Source organism: Dasypus novemcinctus, chromosome 27 (assembly GCF_030445035.2).
Source record: "Dasypus novemcinctus isolate mDasNov1 chromosome 27, mDasNov1.1.hap2, whole genome shotgun sequence".
Lineage (NCBI taxonomy): Eukaryota > Metazoa > Chordata > Mammalia > Cingulata > Dasypodidae > Dasypus > Dasypus novemcinctus.
The window spans coordinates 20610504-20629053 of NC_080699.1; the positions used below are offsets into that span (position 1 = coordinate 20610504).

The 18550-nt window shown below is 39.6% G+C and overlaps 1 protein-coding gene across 2 annotated transcripts in view; it reads right to left on the bottom strand.

The window, feature by feature from the left end:
- Positions 1 to 1525: 1525 nt before the first annotated feature.
- LOC131272928 (NXPE family member 1-like) overlaps positions 1526 to 18550 on the bottom strand; it is a 36943-nt gene continuing 19918 nt past the window's right edge. For both annotated transcript variants that reach the window (XM_071212335.1, XM_058289070.2), the window contains 2 exons: positions 8412 to 8624; positions 1526 to 8043 (listed from right to left, as the gene is read on the bottom strand). In XM_071212335.1, the coding sequence (XP_071068436.1) occupies positions 7508 to 8043; positions 8412 to 8624 (749 nt within the window). In that variant the 3' untranslated portion in view covers positions 1526 to 7507. The remainder of the gene's footprint in view (positions 8044 to 8411; positions 8625 to 18550) is intronic.

Here is an 18550-nt window from a genome sequence, read left to right on the forward strand (position 1 = left end):
GGTGTCTTTTACTATTACAAATAATGCTGCAATGAGTAATCTTAATGCATAATTATTTCATATTTTTGCTACTGTAGCTTTTCAGAATGCTGGGTTGAAGGTATAGATGTAGGTTTTCTAAATATTGCCAGCTTTTCCTTCATTTTGAATGCCCATCAATAGTGTTTGAGAGTGCCTTGTTGCCCCATAGCTTCATCATAGCATGTTTTCAAACTTTTGGACTTTTGCCAGTATTATAAAAAAGAGTGTTTTCAGAGTAGTTAATTTTCCTCAGTGTAGTTGCATTTCTTTTTTTATGTTTAAGGGCCATTTTCATTTCTTCTACTAAACTACCTGCTGTATCTTTTGCCAGTTTTTCAACCTGGATCTTTTTCTCCTCAAATTTTAAAAGCTTTTTATATAATAGGTACATTAGTTAATTGCATAGGATATAAATTGCAACCATTCTTTCTCTATTTATCATTTATCCTTTGACTTTGCTTATAATTTGGGGGCATGTAAAATGTCTTTTAAAAAATATAGTTCAATTTATGAGTCTGGACTTTGAGTTGTCAGTCTGCAAGTAGGAAAAAGAAAGAATACGTTATTCTTTACAAGTATTGCAAATGTGTATTCACAGTTTTTAATTTATGTGTTCCCTCTTTTAATGATATCTTTTTATAAGCAGGCCCTAATTTCAAGGTACTAACACTCACTAGTATTTTCCCTTATGATTCATGCTATTGGAATTTGGTGTAAGAAAATGTACTCTACCTTGAATTCATGACGGTATTTTTCTATATCATCTTCAACAATTGAAGAACTGTTTTATTACCATACTACTCAAGCTATGGTCTGAGGACCTGTGCTAGTTTGTGAACTGTGTTTTTCTGGTCCGTGGTAAGTATGAAAATTGAGAGCAAGCATTTAGAAGCTTTTATAGGTGTTGTGCCATTACCATGGCATGCAAGTGTGTGGGCAATGGACTTACCTTCTTGCTAGTTCAGGTGTTGTTGAACTCAGGTGGTGAGTAGCGGGTGGCAAGAGCTGCATACGAGTCATGTACAGCAGGACCATGTAGGATCCTTGAAAGCTTAGATATGGAAAAAAAAAAGCTCTTTACCTAGGATGAGTCTCATTCTTCTAGACACTTTATTGCTTTGTTTTTCATATTAAGTCTATGATCTTCCTGGCCTATTTTCTTATGAATAGTATGATATAGGGGTCAAATTTTATTTCATTTTTGTCCCACGGAAATGGTTGTCTTTCCTCACTGCTCTGCAGTGCTCCACTTGTCATAAATGAAGTGCCCCTATATACAGGGACACTTTCTATTCCCTCTGTTCTGTTTCATTGGTCTCTGGTTTATCTTTGCACCAATAGTACTACACTGCCTTAATTCTACAGTTTTAAAAGAAGTCTTGAGGTTTGAAAGAGTAAGTTTTTCAGAAGTGTCTTGATTATTTTTGGTCCTTTACCATTCCTTAGAAATTTTAGAATCGTATGGTCAAATTACACATTTGTACACACATGCGCTCTCTTTAGTTTTTTTAAAATTAGTTTATTAAAGTATATCACTCATACATAAACATACATAAACAATAAATGTGTAATAATAGTTTTGAGCTTACAAAACATATATAAAATCATACAGGACTCTCATAACTCATCCTACCACCAATAACTTTCATTGTTGTTAAACCTTTTTAACTAATGATGAAGAACATTGTCAAAATATTACTACTAACCAAAATATTTTTCCCCAGCCAACCCTATTATTATCTTTATATCATTTATATATGAACACACATAAACAATTAACTCTATAGTAAAAGTTGTGAACTTACAAAGCAAACATGCGTAACATCACACAGGGGTCCCATATATCAACCCTCCACCAAAACCTTGCATTGTTGTGAGATGTTTATTACAAATTATGAAAGAATATTGTAAAAATCTTACTACTAATCATAGACCTTATCTTACATTTGGTGTGTTTTTCTCCCAACCCACCCTATAATATTTTTAAAATATATTTTTTATAACAAAGGTTGTAATCTTACAAAACAATCATGTACATGTGCAGAACTCCCCAATAACACCCCTCTATTAACATACCTCACTGTGCTGGAACATCTGCTACAAATAAGATAATATCATCTGATTGTTACCATGTCCATATGTACACTTAGCTCACATTTTCCATATTGCCTCATTATCAACACAGTACATCTTCCCATAGGTGCAAGAATATTATATTATTACTACTAACCACAGTTCATAGGTCACTCCATTGTATTTTTCCCATGCTTCTTCACATTCCCAACACCCTGCAGTAGTGCTATACATTTGCTCTAGCTCACAAAGGACACTTTTGCATCTGTACCATCAACCACAATTCTCATCCACCTCTTGGTTTACTGTGCTATTCAGTTCCTAGATTATTCTCTAGCATTTTGTCAACTGGCATTTACATTCCTAGACTACCATTTTCAGTCACATCTCCATTTATAAACTAGGTGTTACTCACTATATGTTACCATCCACTCTATACATTTCCACACTTTTACAACAAAGCTAATTAAACCTTCTACATACAGAAGTCCATCTCAGTCCTCCTCTTATCTCCTTTAAGAATCTACCACCTACCAGCAGGTCTTGATATCTTCCTACAATTTCTTCTAGAAGTTTTATGGTTCTTGCTTTTATTTTTAGGTTTTTGATCCATTTTGAGTTAATTTTTGATAAGGTGTGAGATAGGGGTCCTCTTTCCTTCCTTTGGCTATGGAGATCCAATTCTTTCAGCATCATTTGTTGAATGGATTGTTCTGCCCAAGTTGTATGAGTTTGACAGCCTAGTCAAAAATCACTTGACCATACATGTGAGAGTCTGCTTCTGAACCATAAATTTAGTTCCATTGGTCTATTGTGTCTGTCTTTAGGCCAGTACCATGCTGTTTTTACCACTATAGCTAGATAACATGATTTAAAGTCTGGCAATGAGGGTTCGCTTTTCCTTTTTAAAATGTTTCTGGCAATTCAGGAAACCTTATCCTTCCAAATAAATTTGGTGATCGTGTTTTCAATTTTTCTTTAATGCTGGTGGAATTTTTATTGGGATTGCATTGAATCTGTATATCAATTTGGGAAGAATTGACATCTTAATGATATTTAGTCTTCCAATCCATGAGCATGGAATGTTCTTTCAGTTATTTAGGACTTTTAAAAATTTCTTTTAACATTGAGTTGCAGTTTTCTGAATACAAGTGCTTTACGTTGTTGGTTAAGTTTATTCCTGACTATATGAGTTTTATCTGTCATATTTTATTTTCACCACTCTTTTGACACTTTTAGTTACTTTTATTGATATAATCTTCTTTTTAGACTCTCTTCCAGGCCTCTATCTCCTGTCTTTTCTTTTGAGGCTCTAGCACACCCTTTAGTAGTTCTTGAAAATCTGGTCTCTTGCTTAGAAATTCTCTCAGTTTTTGTTTATCTGTGAATATTCTAAGTTCGCCCTCATTTTTGAAAGACAGTCTTGCTAGATATAAGATTCTTGCCTGAAAGTTTTTCTCTTGTAGTATCTTAAATATATCAGACCACTGTCTTCTTGCCTCCATGGTTTCTGGTGAGAAATCAGCACTTAATCTTACTGGGTATTCCTTATATGTTATGCATTGCTTTTCTCTTGCTGTTCTCAGAATTCTCTCTTTGTCTTTGGCATTTGACATTCTGATAAGTGTGTGTCTCAGAGTTGGTCTGTCTGGATTTTTTCGAATGGGAGTATGTTGTGCTTCTTGAACATGGATATCTATGTCCTTCAATAGGATTGGGAAATTTTCTACCATTTTTTTCCAAATATTCCTTCTACCCCTTTTCCCTTTTCTTCTCCTTCCGGGACACCCATTACATGTATGTTTGCATGCCTTTTTCTGTCATTTAGTTCCCTAAGAACTTGTTCAATTTTTTCCATTCTTTTCTTCATCTTTTCTTTTGCATATTCACTTTCAGAAGCCATTTCTTCAAGCTCACCAATAATTTCTTCTGACTCCTCAAATCTGCTATTATATGATTCCAATGTTTTTAAAATTTCATTGATTGCACCCTTCATTTCCATAAGATCTGCTATTTTTCTATGTATGCTTTCAAATTCTTCTTTGTGCTCATCCAGTGTCTTGTTAATATCCTTAATCTCTTTAGCCATCTCATTGAATTTATTAAGGAGATTTGTTTGAAGATCTATGATTAGTTGTCTCAACTGCTTTATGCCATCTGGAGGCTTATCTTATTCCTTTAACTGGGCCATGGTTTCCTGTTTCTTGGTGTGGATTGTAATTTTTTTGGTGTCTTCACATCTGGTTTACTAGAGTATTTTTTCTGGGTGCAGTTTTTTTCTTTAGTTTAGGGCTTCCTGGCCTTTCTCCGTTGCTGGTTTTGCAGTGGGAGCCAAGCATATAGTTGGTGCTGTAAGCTGTGGAGGCTCAAGGTGCCCTCATTGCACCAGGGACCAATGAAGCATCTTCCTACTTTCTCCTTTGCCAGGGGTAGGGACAGAATCACAGCTGTGTGGAATAATCCAAGTCATGCAGGCCTAGACTGTAGTTGCCTATAGAGACTAATGAAGCTTCATGCTTCTTTCTCCTCTGCCTGGGGCGGAAATGAAGCTGCAGGTGTGGGCAACAATCTATGCAGTGCAGGTCTGAGATGACCGCAGTTGCCCAGGTAGACTTCTGATTTTCAATCTATGCCAGACAAAGTTACCTACAATTACCTGGATAGGCTGGTGCAGGGCCCGCCAGCCTCCTCCCTGCCTGAGGTGGGGCTGAAGGCCAGCCTACAGCTGCAGGCCAATCTTGGTGCAGTTCCTACTGTCACTGTATTTTCAGTCCTGGCTTTCCCTCATGTTGGGCGCGGAGTCAAAACAGCAGTCACCGGCCTCCCTCCAAATCTAGGCTGATTCATACCCCAGCTATTCCCAGGGCTATATCCTAGCCAGCCGAGTCCACCAATGAGTAGCCAAAATTGGCAGCCAACTGTCTCTTCCTCCCCTGTTCCTGGGAAATGGAACTTCCAACTCCAGCCACAGAATAGCTCCTGGGGCAGCTTGCATCACAAGAGTAGGTCAATCACTGGCCTCCACAGCCTGGCTGGCAATTTCCCGGAGAGGCTGGCGCAGGTCCCCATAACCTCCTCCCTGTTGGAGCTGGCACTGGGACCTAGACTAGAGCTGCAATCTGACCTGGATGCAAAGAAGCTGGTCTCCACCAGCATAGAGATTTTCAGTCCGCCCCTCTTCCCCTTGTGCCAGGTGTGGAGTTAAGGTGGTGGCTCTCAGCCTCTTTCTGACTTGGATAGGCTCAAACTTTAATTGTTCTCAGAATTATAATTTAGCCTGCTGAATTTAGTCATCAGTAGCTGAAATTGGTGCCCAACCTTCTCTTCCTCCCCTGTTTTTGGGAAGTGGAGCTTTCAATTCTAGCTGCGGAACAGCTCCAGAGACAGCTTGTGCCTCCTGTGGAGGATGGGCACCAGCCCCCAGGGCGTGGAGTGCTCTGCTTATGAGTTTTCTCTGCAAATGGGCAGTCTCCTTCTATTCCTTCAAGAATGTTGCAGGATGTTCTTCTGGCCCTCTGAAGCCCCCAAACAGGTGCTTCAGTTAGGTTCAGATAGCTCTGGGTGTTTACTAACTGCCCTGTAGCAGCAGCTGACTCTAGGAGCTCCTTACTCCACCGCTATCTTGCAGGTTCTTCTCTCTTTAGTTTTTGATGGGAATTATATCAAGTCAACAAGTCTAGTCTTTCAATTTGTGGCTATAGTATTTATATCTCCTCTTCGGTCTTCTGAAATTTCTCTCATTAAAATTTTATGGTATTTGGCATAGAGATCTTGCATATTTTTTCTTATATTTCTTACTAACTATTTAACTACTCTGGCATTACTTATTTTTAATAGTTTGCTGAGATTTATTTTTAAGTTTTGTTCACATTTCTAAACATATAGCATATTTTACGTTGCTAAAGATTTAAAAAGATATATTTACAATTGGTTACAAAGTATCAAATTTCTAGGATTAAATATAACAAAAGATGTGCATGGTTTCCATGTGGAGATAGTATAAAGTTTTAATTGTGTTGTCTATTTGACTATGGCTTCCATGAGATAAGTTATTGATTTTTGTATGCTGCACTTACGTTAGGGCACTATTTTAGTTTGCTAGGCTGTTGAAAGCAGATACCTTAAAAAAATAAAGACAAAAAAAAAAAAAAAGAAAGCGGATACCATGAAATGGGTTAGCTTAACAAGGGGAATTTATTAGCTTATAGTTTGAGGAGGTGAGAATGTCCAAATCAAGCCATCTTCAGAGTGATGCTTTCTTCCTGAAGACTGAATGCCAGTAATCCTTGGGTCATCTGCCACGTGGTAGTCTCTCCCTTCTCTTCCAGTTTCGTTGCCTTCAGCATCTTGCTTCCATGGTTTTCTCGCTCTGTGTTCACCTCATTTATAAAGAACTCCAGTAAAAGGATTAAAAGCTATATGGAATGAGGTGGGTCACCCCTTAACTGAAGTGGCCTCATCAAAAGATGCTATTTACAATGGGTCTACATACACAGTAAAAGATTTACTTTAAGAACATCATTTTTTTTTGGTTCTTATAGTTTCAAATCACCATAGGCACCTTCTAAATTATTTTTTTCTTTAAAATATTTCTGTTTAGACTCTTAATTTTTTTAAGAGAATGATCAAATAACCTGGAACATTTACTTATGTTCCTTTCTGACATGTATGGCTCTCATTTTTTTCCATTGGTTTTAGTTAGGACTGCCAGTACTTTGTTCAAAAGAAGTGGTACTGAGCACCCATGTTTTGTTCCTGACCTTAGTAAGAAATGCTTGTTGTTTCATCCAGTAAGTGATGTCTGCTGGTAAGTTCTTGCTTTAAACCAGACATTGACAAACTCTGACTTATGGGCCAAATGAAGCCCACTGCCTAATTTTAGGATCTGTGAGCTATGAATGGTTTTTCCATTTTAAAAAAAGTTGTAAATGAAGAATGTTCCCTGACATATGACAATCATATGAGATTCAAATTTCAGTGTCTTACATAAGGCTTTATTGTAACATAACCATACGCATTCTCTAGCACTGCTATCACATTTCAGTCGTGGAACTGAGCAGCTGTGATGGAGAAGGTATGGCTCGTAAGCCTAAAACATTTACAATCTGAGACTTTACAGAAAAAAGTTAGGTTTTACATTATCTCTTTTACCCAAAATGTATCAAGTGATAGAAACTGTGACCCAATGCTTAAAAAAATAGGAACATTATCACATATAGACAAGCTCCAGGCATGGCACGATCATCCTTCAGGTCTGGCTCACTTCACTTTCTGCCCTCTCTTGGTTGTCATTGTTCTTAAATGACCTGCTCAGATAGAGTCCTCTGTATTCTATTTTTTTTGTCCCTAAAACAATGAAAACTTCTTATTTGTTTGGAGAGACAGTTCCTGGTGATGTTCTATAATTCATCATTTAGCACAAGTAGTTTAAGAACATATTAATCTGCTGTCCGACCACATGATCGGGTGGGTGGACATTATTGGTGCCATATGCAATGGTCATGTCCCAGGCATCGATGACACCCACGTTGAGATCTTGGAAAATGTCGTTCATGGTAAGATACTGAAGGTAGCCATGGAAGTCTCCAAACCTCTCTGTATCTATGTTCATTTCTCTGATGTTTTCTGTCTTAATGACCACTTTAGTGGCTGGGCTTCTTAAGAATAGCCGTTCAATAGCCTTCCGGACATTGATGACCCTACGAATGAAAATGTCAATGGGGAAGGGTCTGAAGTGCTGGCCGAGGGTGATGACTATGGCTGTGTTTTTGTCACCTGGTATCCGGTCAATTTCTCGAGGGATATAATCCTCATCTATTATAGAGTAGAGCTGAACAGTGACAAAAGGATAGCTATGCTTTTTCCACTGAATCTGAGTATGTCTTTCTGCATCCAGAAGCAAATGTTTCTTAAACACTCCCGTTCCATGAAGATCAAAAAATTTTAGTGCTGATAAAAAAAAAAAAAAGATCTTTTAACTAGAGGGCAATGATGAATAGTTTTAGAAGCAAATTCTAATCATTTAAATAGCCACTGACTCAGATTATTTCTGACTGAAACATTTCTGCCCTCTAGGGTAGAGCACAGTTCATATTTGTTAAATGTCAATTAAAATGTAAACTTTTCATTGAAATTTATAGAGGAACAACTTTCTTATGAAAGAGGGAAGAAAATACATTTTAAATAAAAAGGTTCAAATTCAGAGGATGAATGAAGTTGTAAACAAAACCAAAATGCTGCCCAAAGAGTAGAGACTTCTTTAAAAATTCCTTATAAATCAGCCTGAGTTTCTAAAAGAATATAAAATAACTACATACTTTTTACGACTTTGGGTAAGTAGTAGATCCACTGACGTAGCGTCGAGTCCCCCAGGAGGTAAATGAGTTTTCCTTTCAAGCATTCATTTATCTTACTTGTGTTGAACTGAATATGATCACAAAATGTTGTCAACCACTTTCCTTTTAAAGTATAACCACCAGGGACAGGAATCTCCATTCCGATTTGGCATTTCTCTTTTTTTTTTTCACTCCCTGGAAATAGACAGGCTGTAGTAAGTGATTTTATTGGCATAAGTTATTTTGGAAATATCCAGCCTTCTTTCTTCATCTTTCCCTTTTCTGATCTTTTCCTTTCTTTCTCTAAATCTTATTTCCTACTTCCTTCCCATCCCATTTTTTGATTTCCAGCTCTGTTTTAGGCATGTCTACTCATTCTTTTGAGAAATTTTGAGTCATTTTGACTCTTCCCTGTTCCTTTTCTCCAAAATCTGGTCATTAGCTAAATCTTCATAGTCTATTTTAAAAATTATTTGCCATGCTTACTGATTTTGTGGTAACTTAGGCCTTTGTTTCTAACCTTAATAAAATTAATGGCTTGCTAGATGGTGTCCTCGCATCAAATAACTTGCTTTTCTACCATTAATGAAGGAATCATCACAATTTTCCATGTTTTTTAAAAATAAAATATATATGTATTTTTAAAACTTCAAATAATATAAAATATCTAGCATGAATTAATCTTTTTTAAAAAAAATAGGACTTTGCTGAAAGTAACATGAAGCAGCCAACACAAAACAGTACCCTGAGATTTTCCATTAAGTTCTACTAGAGTTAAAGGCCCTGTTGGCACATGGTCAATCTTCCAAGGTTTTGCCATGACATAACAAAATCATCAGATTTCTCACCTGTTGTGTTCCTCCCCACTGTGCCTTGTATTTAGGCTCCTAAACCAGTGCTCCTAGACTGATACTACATCTTGTATTAGATACAAAACACATTTGAATGCTGAAAATAACAGTGGCCTTAAAAGATATGGGTTTATTTCTCTTTCACATAACAGCCCTGCAGTGATCAGACCAGGGCTGCTATGCTCTGGCTTGGTGTCAGAAACTCCAGTTCCTTCTGTCTTGGAGCTCTGCCATTCTCAACATACGTTTCCAATCTCACGGTCACATGGTTCTTTCATCTCTCACCATTACCTCTACATTTCAGCCAGTAGGAAGGAGAGATGAGGAAAGGAAGGTGTGATGTTATGCTTTTAAAGGCATGACAGAAGCTTCTCATATCACTTCCCCCTGCATTCCTGGCAAGCATCTAGTCATGGCCACCACACTGCCTGGAAAGCTGTGACTGTTAGCTGGGTGGTCATGGGCCCAGCTAAAATGATGGCATTTTATACTAAAGAGGAATAACTATTAGGAATGGATATTGGGAGAACCAACAGTCTTTGCTTCTCCCTCCGTGCTTAGTCTCTCCTGGGCCTTGTAGTCTCTGGTTGCCTAAGTCCACAGAATAGTCATATTACTTGGTTACAGTGTGTTTGCATAGGTATGAGGTCTATTCTTAATTATGTGAGCTGTGGACAAAGTGTCATATTCTGTTGGTGGCAGAATTGGAAATTGCACCTGGAATCCAGTCATTAAGTCCTGGTGATGTGGCTTGCTAAAGGGAATTTTCATAATCCTATAAATTAATTATGTTAGAACTTCAGTGCAATTGGGATTCTATGAGGTTTGGTAATATCACACTCTGGATACTTGAATACCATGATCCTGGAGACTTAAAAACTTTGCTTATCAAATATCCCTCATCCTCACATGTACAGGCATCCTTGGTGAGAAGATAGCATTTGAGTTTATTATCGTAAGCCATATCTTGTATAATATTTATGTATCAGAGTATTCCTTTTGCCAGGAGTCATTAGTTTGTTCTACAGGTCTATTCTAAATGTCTAACAAATTATCTTATGGTTACTCTTGCCTGTTTATTTTACTTCAGAATTTAGAATAAGCCTGAGCATTTTTAACAGTATGTGGGTAATGGTATTAGGATTCCATTATACTTATTGATTAGTTTAGAGATAGTGGTAGTGTTGAGAAATAAAAAGCATAGCCTTGCAAAAATATCTCACAAATCACTCCTGCCCCCACTTCTGTGGATCAGCCTGTGAGGGCATGACCTCACAGGAGAATATCAAATGAAAAACTCCTGCCCCTGTTTCTGTAAATCAGCCTGTGAAAACATGGCCTAGAAGAAAAATCAAATGAGTGACTCCCCCGCCGCCCCTCTTCTGTAAATCAGCCCACAACCTTGCAGCTGCATTCTGCCTCTGTAATCCACCCCTGCTTACAAAATTTCACCTAGTAAAGTGTTAGCCAATGAGCAAAAGTTATGCTGACCCCACCTGAAATCCTATACAAACCTAAGAAAACTGAAAAATGGGGCTCAGAATTTGGAGATTGACTTTCCTCTGGTTCCGTGCATAATAAATCTGTTCCTCCACTTCTGAGAGCCAGTTTTGGGTCTTTCTGCAGTCCAGAACTCCTGGCTTTAATGCAACATTTGATTCCCTGGCTGGGAAACCCAACCTTTGCGCCTGGCCCTTTTAGCCTCTGGTTTGGGCCTGGACGGCATGGCCAGCGGAGATCTACACACAGACAAGGTGGCGCCACCTACCCCTTGACAGGGCCTTCTTTGGGGAAAGGATCCTGTGGGCCACATCCTCCACTCTGGCCTGACTTGGTGGAGAGGTGGATTGAACATCAGGAGATGTTGGAAAGGTAAAGCCCCGGGGTTCTGAGTCCCAGTCAGGCCCATCTCTGGACAGAAGGGGAGACTGATCACCTTCCCAAAAAGTCGAGATTTGAGATTGCAGGATAGGGCAGTCCCTTGGGTGGGACTGTGTAATCTCTGAGTGATTGAGTCAATGAATGGGGACTGCAGAGGCTTGCCTCTGCTGATCCAGTTTGTGGCTCCACGGCCTGTGCAACAGAGTCCAAGTGGGCCCCAACCCGCACTCTGTGGCTACGTCATACAGCATAACAGTTAATCTGGACTCTACACAGATGCCTTAGCTAAGACAAGCCTAAGTTCTTACGAGAGACATGGACAGATGGGCATCTGAGTAGCCTTGTGAGAGGCCCCCTCCTTTGTCCTGTGACACCGGTTCAGGGATGGGATTATCACAGTTCAAACTCACAGTCTTAGAATGTATGTTAAAAAAACTTCAAGAAAGGCTTTTCTGGGGATTATAATGTTCATATGTCCCTCAGAACTCTCCAGACTCTGTGTAAAGTAGAGTGGCCTAGTTTAGTGTTAATTAGCCCTCAGAGAGAACCCTAGAGGTGGACAAAGTTTGTGCAGTTTGGCAGGCAGTCACTGAGACCCCCAGCCACCCTGATCAATTTCTCTACATCGATTCCTGGTTAAAAATTGCCCAAACCCTGCCTCCTTAGGTTAGATTCTATGTTGAAAGGAAGGGTCAGAATAGGGTCCTACTAACTAAAATTGCCGAAACTCGAAAACCTATTATTCTACAAAATCTCTGGAAGAAAACCCACTACCCCCGCCTTATGTTCCAGCCATTCCAGGACATCTCCCTGCCCCGGAGATCCACAAGCAGATCTCCCAGAAACTCCTCCACTTTCACTCTCCCTGGGCCCACCAGCCCCACCCATGGGGATGCTGAAACCCCTTTGCAAAAAGACTCCAGCCAGCACAACTTGTGATTCAGATGCCCTCCATGAAACACAGGGTCCAGCCCAGATCAGTGCAGGTAAACAGCCCAACCTGGGAACCAATCCTGCTTTATCAACCTTTCACACCTGCAGATCTCTTAAACTGAAAGCACCACACCCCTTCATATTCAGAAAAGCCTCAGGCTCTTATCAACCTCGTGGAGTCCATTTTCCAATCCCATCATCCCACTTGGGATGATTACCGCGAGCTCCTCCTAACCCTGTTCAATATGGAGTAGAGGCACCGAATCCTCATGGAAGCCAAAAAGTGGTTGCAACAACAGCCCCCGCAGTTATCTTAGAGCCAGAGGAATGCGCCCGAGAAACAGCACTGAAAGCTCCACTGGCCTGGGACTTTAACACAGATCAGGAACAGGCTTCCCTTCAGCAGCATCAAGAAGCCCTCCTCCTGCCATGCCACGCAGGGGTGTCCCCAGTGTAGGGGAGCCCCATGCGCAAGGAGTGCACCCCGTAAGGAGAGCCGCCCAGCACGAAAGAAAGCTCAGCCTGCCCAGGAATGGCGCCGCACACACGGAGAGCTGACACAAGACGATGCAACAAAAAGAAATACAGATTCCTGTGCTGCTGACAACAACAGAAGCGGACAAAGAAGATGCAGCAAATAGACACAGAGAACAGACAACTGGGGTGGGGGTGGGGGGGAGAGAAATAAATAAATAAATCTTTAAAAAAAAAAAGCCCTCCTCAGAGGAGTATGGGAAGGAGCAAGGTGGCCCACAGACAGGTCCAACATGGCCTCCATCACTCAAAAGCCTGAAAAACCTCTGGGAAATTTTTATAAGAAACTTTGAAAAGCCTTCAAGATTTACACCCCCTTCAACCCAGAAACCCCAGAAAGCCAGAAAATGGTCAAAACACAGCTTTCGTAGTCCAGGTGGCACTGGACATCAAACAAAAACTTCAGAAGCTAAACAGGTTCACAGAGATAAACATCTCCCAGCTCCTCAAAGATGCAAACAAAGTATTCGCCAGTTGGGAAAAACTGCTGAGTGGGAAGCAAAAAAGCAAATAAAACAGCAGGTCTCCCTATTAGCAGCAGCCTTAAAAATCCAGACCCAACCAATTGAGAAAGGCTACCCCAGAAAGGGAATATTTCACCCTGAAACTCCCGGCTGCTGCCAGTACCTCCTGGGGCCACCTTGTTTATGTGTCTGGGTTTAAAGGATGCTTTTTTTTTGCCTGCAGGTAGTTTCCCAGAGTCAGTCACTATTTGCTTTTAAATGAGAGAATCCCAAGACTCAAAAAAAAAAAAAGAAGAAAAAAAAAAAAGGACTCAATTAATTTGGACTCAGCTCCCGCAGAGCTTCAAAAAACTCCCCTACCTCTTTCCCTAAATCCTGCCATTTTCCTTCTGACCAAAAAGGGAACTCATGAACACAGCTGTGCAGACATGACAAAAAGGTGTATATCCGCTGCCCCAACCTCCAGGATGGGTCACTTTCTTGCCCAAATCAAACCCTATTCACAAACGGCAGCAGTTTTGTCAGAAATGAAAAGAGGCTTACTAAATACACAGTCACCACAGCTAAATAAGTAATAAAACCAGCTCCCCTACCTGAAAGGTAGTCTGTATAGCAAGCAAAACTCTGGGCACTAATTCAAACCCTACAACTGGCCACCAGGCAAACAGTAAACATTTATACTAATTCTAGGTATGCATTCACCACTGTTCATATCCATGGAGCAGTTTATGAGGAGAGGGGACTCCTAACTGCAGGCAAAAAAAGTCTTTCAACTACTGAAGGCGGTCTGGCAGCCAAGTAGGGTCACCGTCATACACTATCAGAAACATCAGAAGAAAACGGATGCAGTTACTAAAGGAAATACACTAGCAGCTCGACGGGCAACCCAAAAGGCCCTCAAACTGCAACCCCACCACTGGTACCTCACGTGTCCTTTTTAAAAAAACTAAACTATACCCAGGAGAAACGAGTGGGCAAAGGAAAAGAAAGACACCAGAACCCAGAGGAAAACTGGCTACTCCCGCATAGCCATGTCTTCGTCCCAGAGGGGGCTGTCTACACCCTTGTTCAACAATACCACCAGCTCACCCATTTAAAAAAACACACAAAACTGCTTTAAAAGCCCTGCTCAGAAAATATTACTACATTACCCAGATGAGCTCGCTTTGCACCATGGTTAGGAGCCAATGCCAAATCTGCGCTAAAAAAACAACCGCTCCCAATATCCCCAGGCCCCGGCTGGCATTCAACACACAGGGACCGCCCCTTTTAAAAACTTAACAATGGACTTTACAGAAATAAAACCAAGTCGAAGGTATAGGTACTTATTAGTAATAATGTGCACCTCCTCGGACTAGGTCAAGGCCTTTCCCACCCACACTGAAAAAAAAGAAAAGTAACTAAAGCTTTGCTCTGAGAAATAGTTCCCCGGCATGGGATACCTTTATCCATAAGCAGCAACAATGGCCCAGGTTTTGTGTCAGCTGTCATCCAAGAGCTAGCATAATGTTAGGAATTAGGTAAAAACTTCACACAGCATTTGGCCCCAAAGCACAGGGAAAGTAAAACGCATAAATCAAACCCTCAAAACCACCCTAGCCAAGGTCTGTAAAAAAATTAAAAACTGGCCTCCCATGAGTAAATCTACTCCCATTAGCCCTTCTTAAAGTCAGACTGTACCCTCAGGCTTTTCACCTTTTGAAGTTCTGTTTAAACAACCACCACCAATTATTCAAACCGTCAAGGGAAATCTCTGGCACCTAGGAAAAACTGGCTAGGAGTCTGTCCTCCAGCACTTGGAAAAAATCCTGGCCCAAATATACAAAATGGTCCTGTCTTGGGATCCCATCCCATTTGGCCACCCAATACACCCACTTGTCTGGAAACCTAATTTGGGTAAAAATTGAAAAAAGAGCCCCTCCAATCTACCTGGATGGGCTCACATACTGTTAATCTTGTAACCCCCACTGCTCTCAAAGTTTCAGGTATTGGCTCTCGGATTCATCACACTCCAATGAAAAACAAGACAATGGGCAACTCACCCTTTACCCAACTACCTCTTGAAAATCTGAATTACCCAGAGCCACCGAGAATTGCTATCACCTGACTAGATGAACTCCTGTTCCCTTTGGCTCCTACTCCTCTTCGGACTGCTCAGCTTGCTGTTTGGGACTGGACTGGCAGCTACAGCTCCCAGAGACTGGAGTGTAGCTAAAAGGACACTACTCTTAATAACATACTTGTGTTTTGTAAAATGCTTTACTACCTTTAAGTTGTTTTTCCACTTAGCTCAAGTAACGCCCTATAAAAATTATAAGGGCGTTAAAGAGGGGAATTGTTGAGAAATAAAAAGCATAACCTTGCAAAAAATATCTAACAAGTCACTCCTGCCCCCGCTTCTGTGAATTGGCCTGTGAGGGCATAGCCTTGCAGAATATCAAATGAATAACTCCTGCCCCTTGTTTCTGTAAATCAGCCTGTGAAAACACAGTCTAGAAGAAAGATATCAAATGAGCAACTCCCCCCTCTGCTTCTGTAAATCAGCTTACAACCTTGCAGCTGCATTCTGCTTCTATAACCCTGCTTGCAAAATTTTGCCTAGCAACGCATTAGCCAATGAGCAAAAGTTATGCTGATTCCACCTGAAATCCTATATAAACCTATGAATACTGAAAAACAGGGCTCAGAATTTGGAGATTGACTCTCCTCTAGGCCTGCGTGTAATATATCTGTTCCTCCACTTCTCCTGAGAGCCAGTTTTGGGTCTTTCTGAGGTTCAGAATTCCTGGCTTTGCTGCAACAGTAGGCACACTAATGACCTCTCCAAAGATGTCCATGTCCTAATCCCAGAACCTGTGAATATTTACCTTCCTTGGTAAAGGGATTTACCAGATGTGATTAAGGATATGGACATTAGGATGGGGAGATTATTCTGGATTATCTGCATGACCAACCTAATCACATGAGTCCTTAAATGTGAAAGAGGAAGGCAGAAGAGTGGGTCAGAGAGATGTGACATGACAACGTGAGCTGCTGTTACTGGCTTTGAAGATGAAGGAAGGGTGCTACAAGGAATATGGGTCATCTTTAGATGCTGGAAAAGGTAAGGAAATGGATTTTCCTCTCCAGTCTTCAGAAAGGAATACAGCCCTGATGACACCTTCAATTTTTCAGTTCATTGAGACCTATATCAGACTTCTGATCTACACAAGTGTAAGCTTGTAATTTTCTGATGTTTTTTAAAATCAATTTTATTGAAACTTATTCACAAACCATACACTCCATCTAAACTGTACAACCAATGGCTTTTGATAGATTCATAGATTTGTGCATTTATCACTGCAATCAATAGCAGAACACTTTCATTACTCCAAAAGGAAAAAAACCCTACCCCTTAGTAGTCACCTTTCAATCCCTCTGTCCTTCCCCTGCCACATATAACTGCTCATCTATTTCCATCTCTATACTTTTATTTGTATGTACATTTTGTATAGATGTAGTCAAACATTTTGTATCACTCTATGTCTGGTTTCATTCAATTAGCATAATTCCTTTTTTAACCATTGATGGAAGAATATTAATATATTATTATTCTCTACATTCATAGTTTGCTTTAGTTGTATTTTTGCCAAAAAATCACCATTATTAACATCTTGTAACATTAACATGCATTTTTTTCTGTTTCAGATAAAAACATTCTTATATATGTGCTATTAACCATATTCATAGTCCATACGAGGGTTTGCTCTGCTATATGGCCCCATGGTTCATCTTTTAGCTTTCCTTCTAGTGATATACAGCATCTTAAACTTTCCTTTTCAACCACTATCCTACCCATATATTAGTGCTGCTAATTACAATCACTAAAATGCACTATCATTGCTTTTATCCACTTCCAAACATTTACAAACTACCATTTTACAAATTCTGCAAAATTAATCCTCATCTTTCCATCTTCTATTCTACTTCTATCTTCTGGTGACCTATATTCTAGCTGTTTACTCCATTAGTTTGCTCATTATATCAGTTCATATTAGTGAAATCATAGAATATTTGTCTTTTTGTGTCTTACTTGTTTCACTCAACATAAGGTCTTCAAGGCTCATCCATGTTGTCATATGCCTCACAACTTCATTTCTTCTTACTACTAAATAATATTCCATTGTATGTATACACCACAATTTGTTTATCCATTCATTGGCTGATGGACACCTAGGTTTCTATCTTTTAGCAACTGTGAATAATGCTGAATATACATTGGTGTGCAGATGTCTGATCCTCTCTCTGCTTTCAGTTCTTGGTATATACCTCATAGTGCAATTGCCAGATCACATGGCAGATCTATTTTAACCTCCTTAGGAACTGCCAAATTGTCTTCCAAATCAACTGCACCGTTCTACATTCCCATTAACTCTGAATGAACATTCCTGTTTCTCCACATCCTCTCCAAAATTTGTAGTGTTCTGTTTTTTTAAATAGTGGCTATTCTAATAGGTATGAAGTGATATCTCATAGTTTTGGTTTACATTGCCCTAATAACTAGTGATGTTGAACATCTTTTCATGTGTTTTTTTTTTCCCCCCTCACCATTTGTATTTCCTCTTTGGAGAAATGTCTGTTTACATCTTTTGCCCATTTTTTGATCAAGTCATTTGTCTTTATGTTGAGTTGTAGAATCTCTTTATATATCATGGATATTAAACCCTTATCGGATATGTGATTTCCAAATATTTTCTCCCATTGAGTAGGCTGCTTTTTCACTCTTTTGACAAAGTTCTTTGAAGTACAAAAGTGTTTAATTTTTAGGAGGTCCTATTTATCTATTTTTCCTTTCATTGTTTGCATTTTGGGTGTGAGGTATAAGAACTCACCTCCTACCTCCAAATCTTGAAGATGCTTTCTTACATTATCTTCTAGGACTTTTATGCCTGGCTTTTATGTTTAGGTCTTTGATACATTTTGAGTTAATTTTTTATATAGGGAGTGAAGTAGGAGTCCTCTTTCATTCTATTGGTTATGGATATCCAGTTCTCCCAGCACCATTTGTTGAAGAGACTGTTCTGTCCTAGTACAGTGGACTTCAAAGTCTTATAAAAAATCAATTGACCGTAGAAGTGAGAGTCTATTTCTGAACTCTGATTTTGATTCCAATGATCAATGTGTCTATCTTTATGCCAGTACCACTGTAGCTTTGGCATTTGCTTTAAGGTCAGGAACTGAGAGTCTTCTGACTTCACTCTTCTTTTTTAGGCTTTTTTTTACTATTTGTGCCCCTTTCCCTTCTAGATAAATTTGGTAATTGCCTTTTCTATTTCTGTAAAATAAGCTCTTGAATTTGATTGGGATTGTGTTGAGTCTATAAACCAGTTTGGGTAGAATTGAAATCTTCATGATATTTAGTCTTCCAATCCATGGATATGGAATGCCCTTCCATTTGTTTAGGACTTCTTTGATTTAT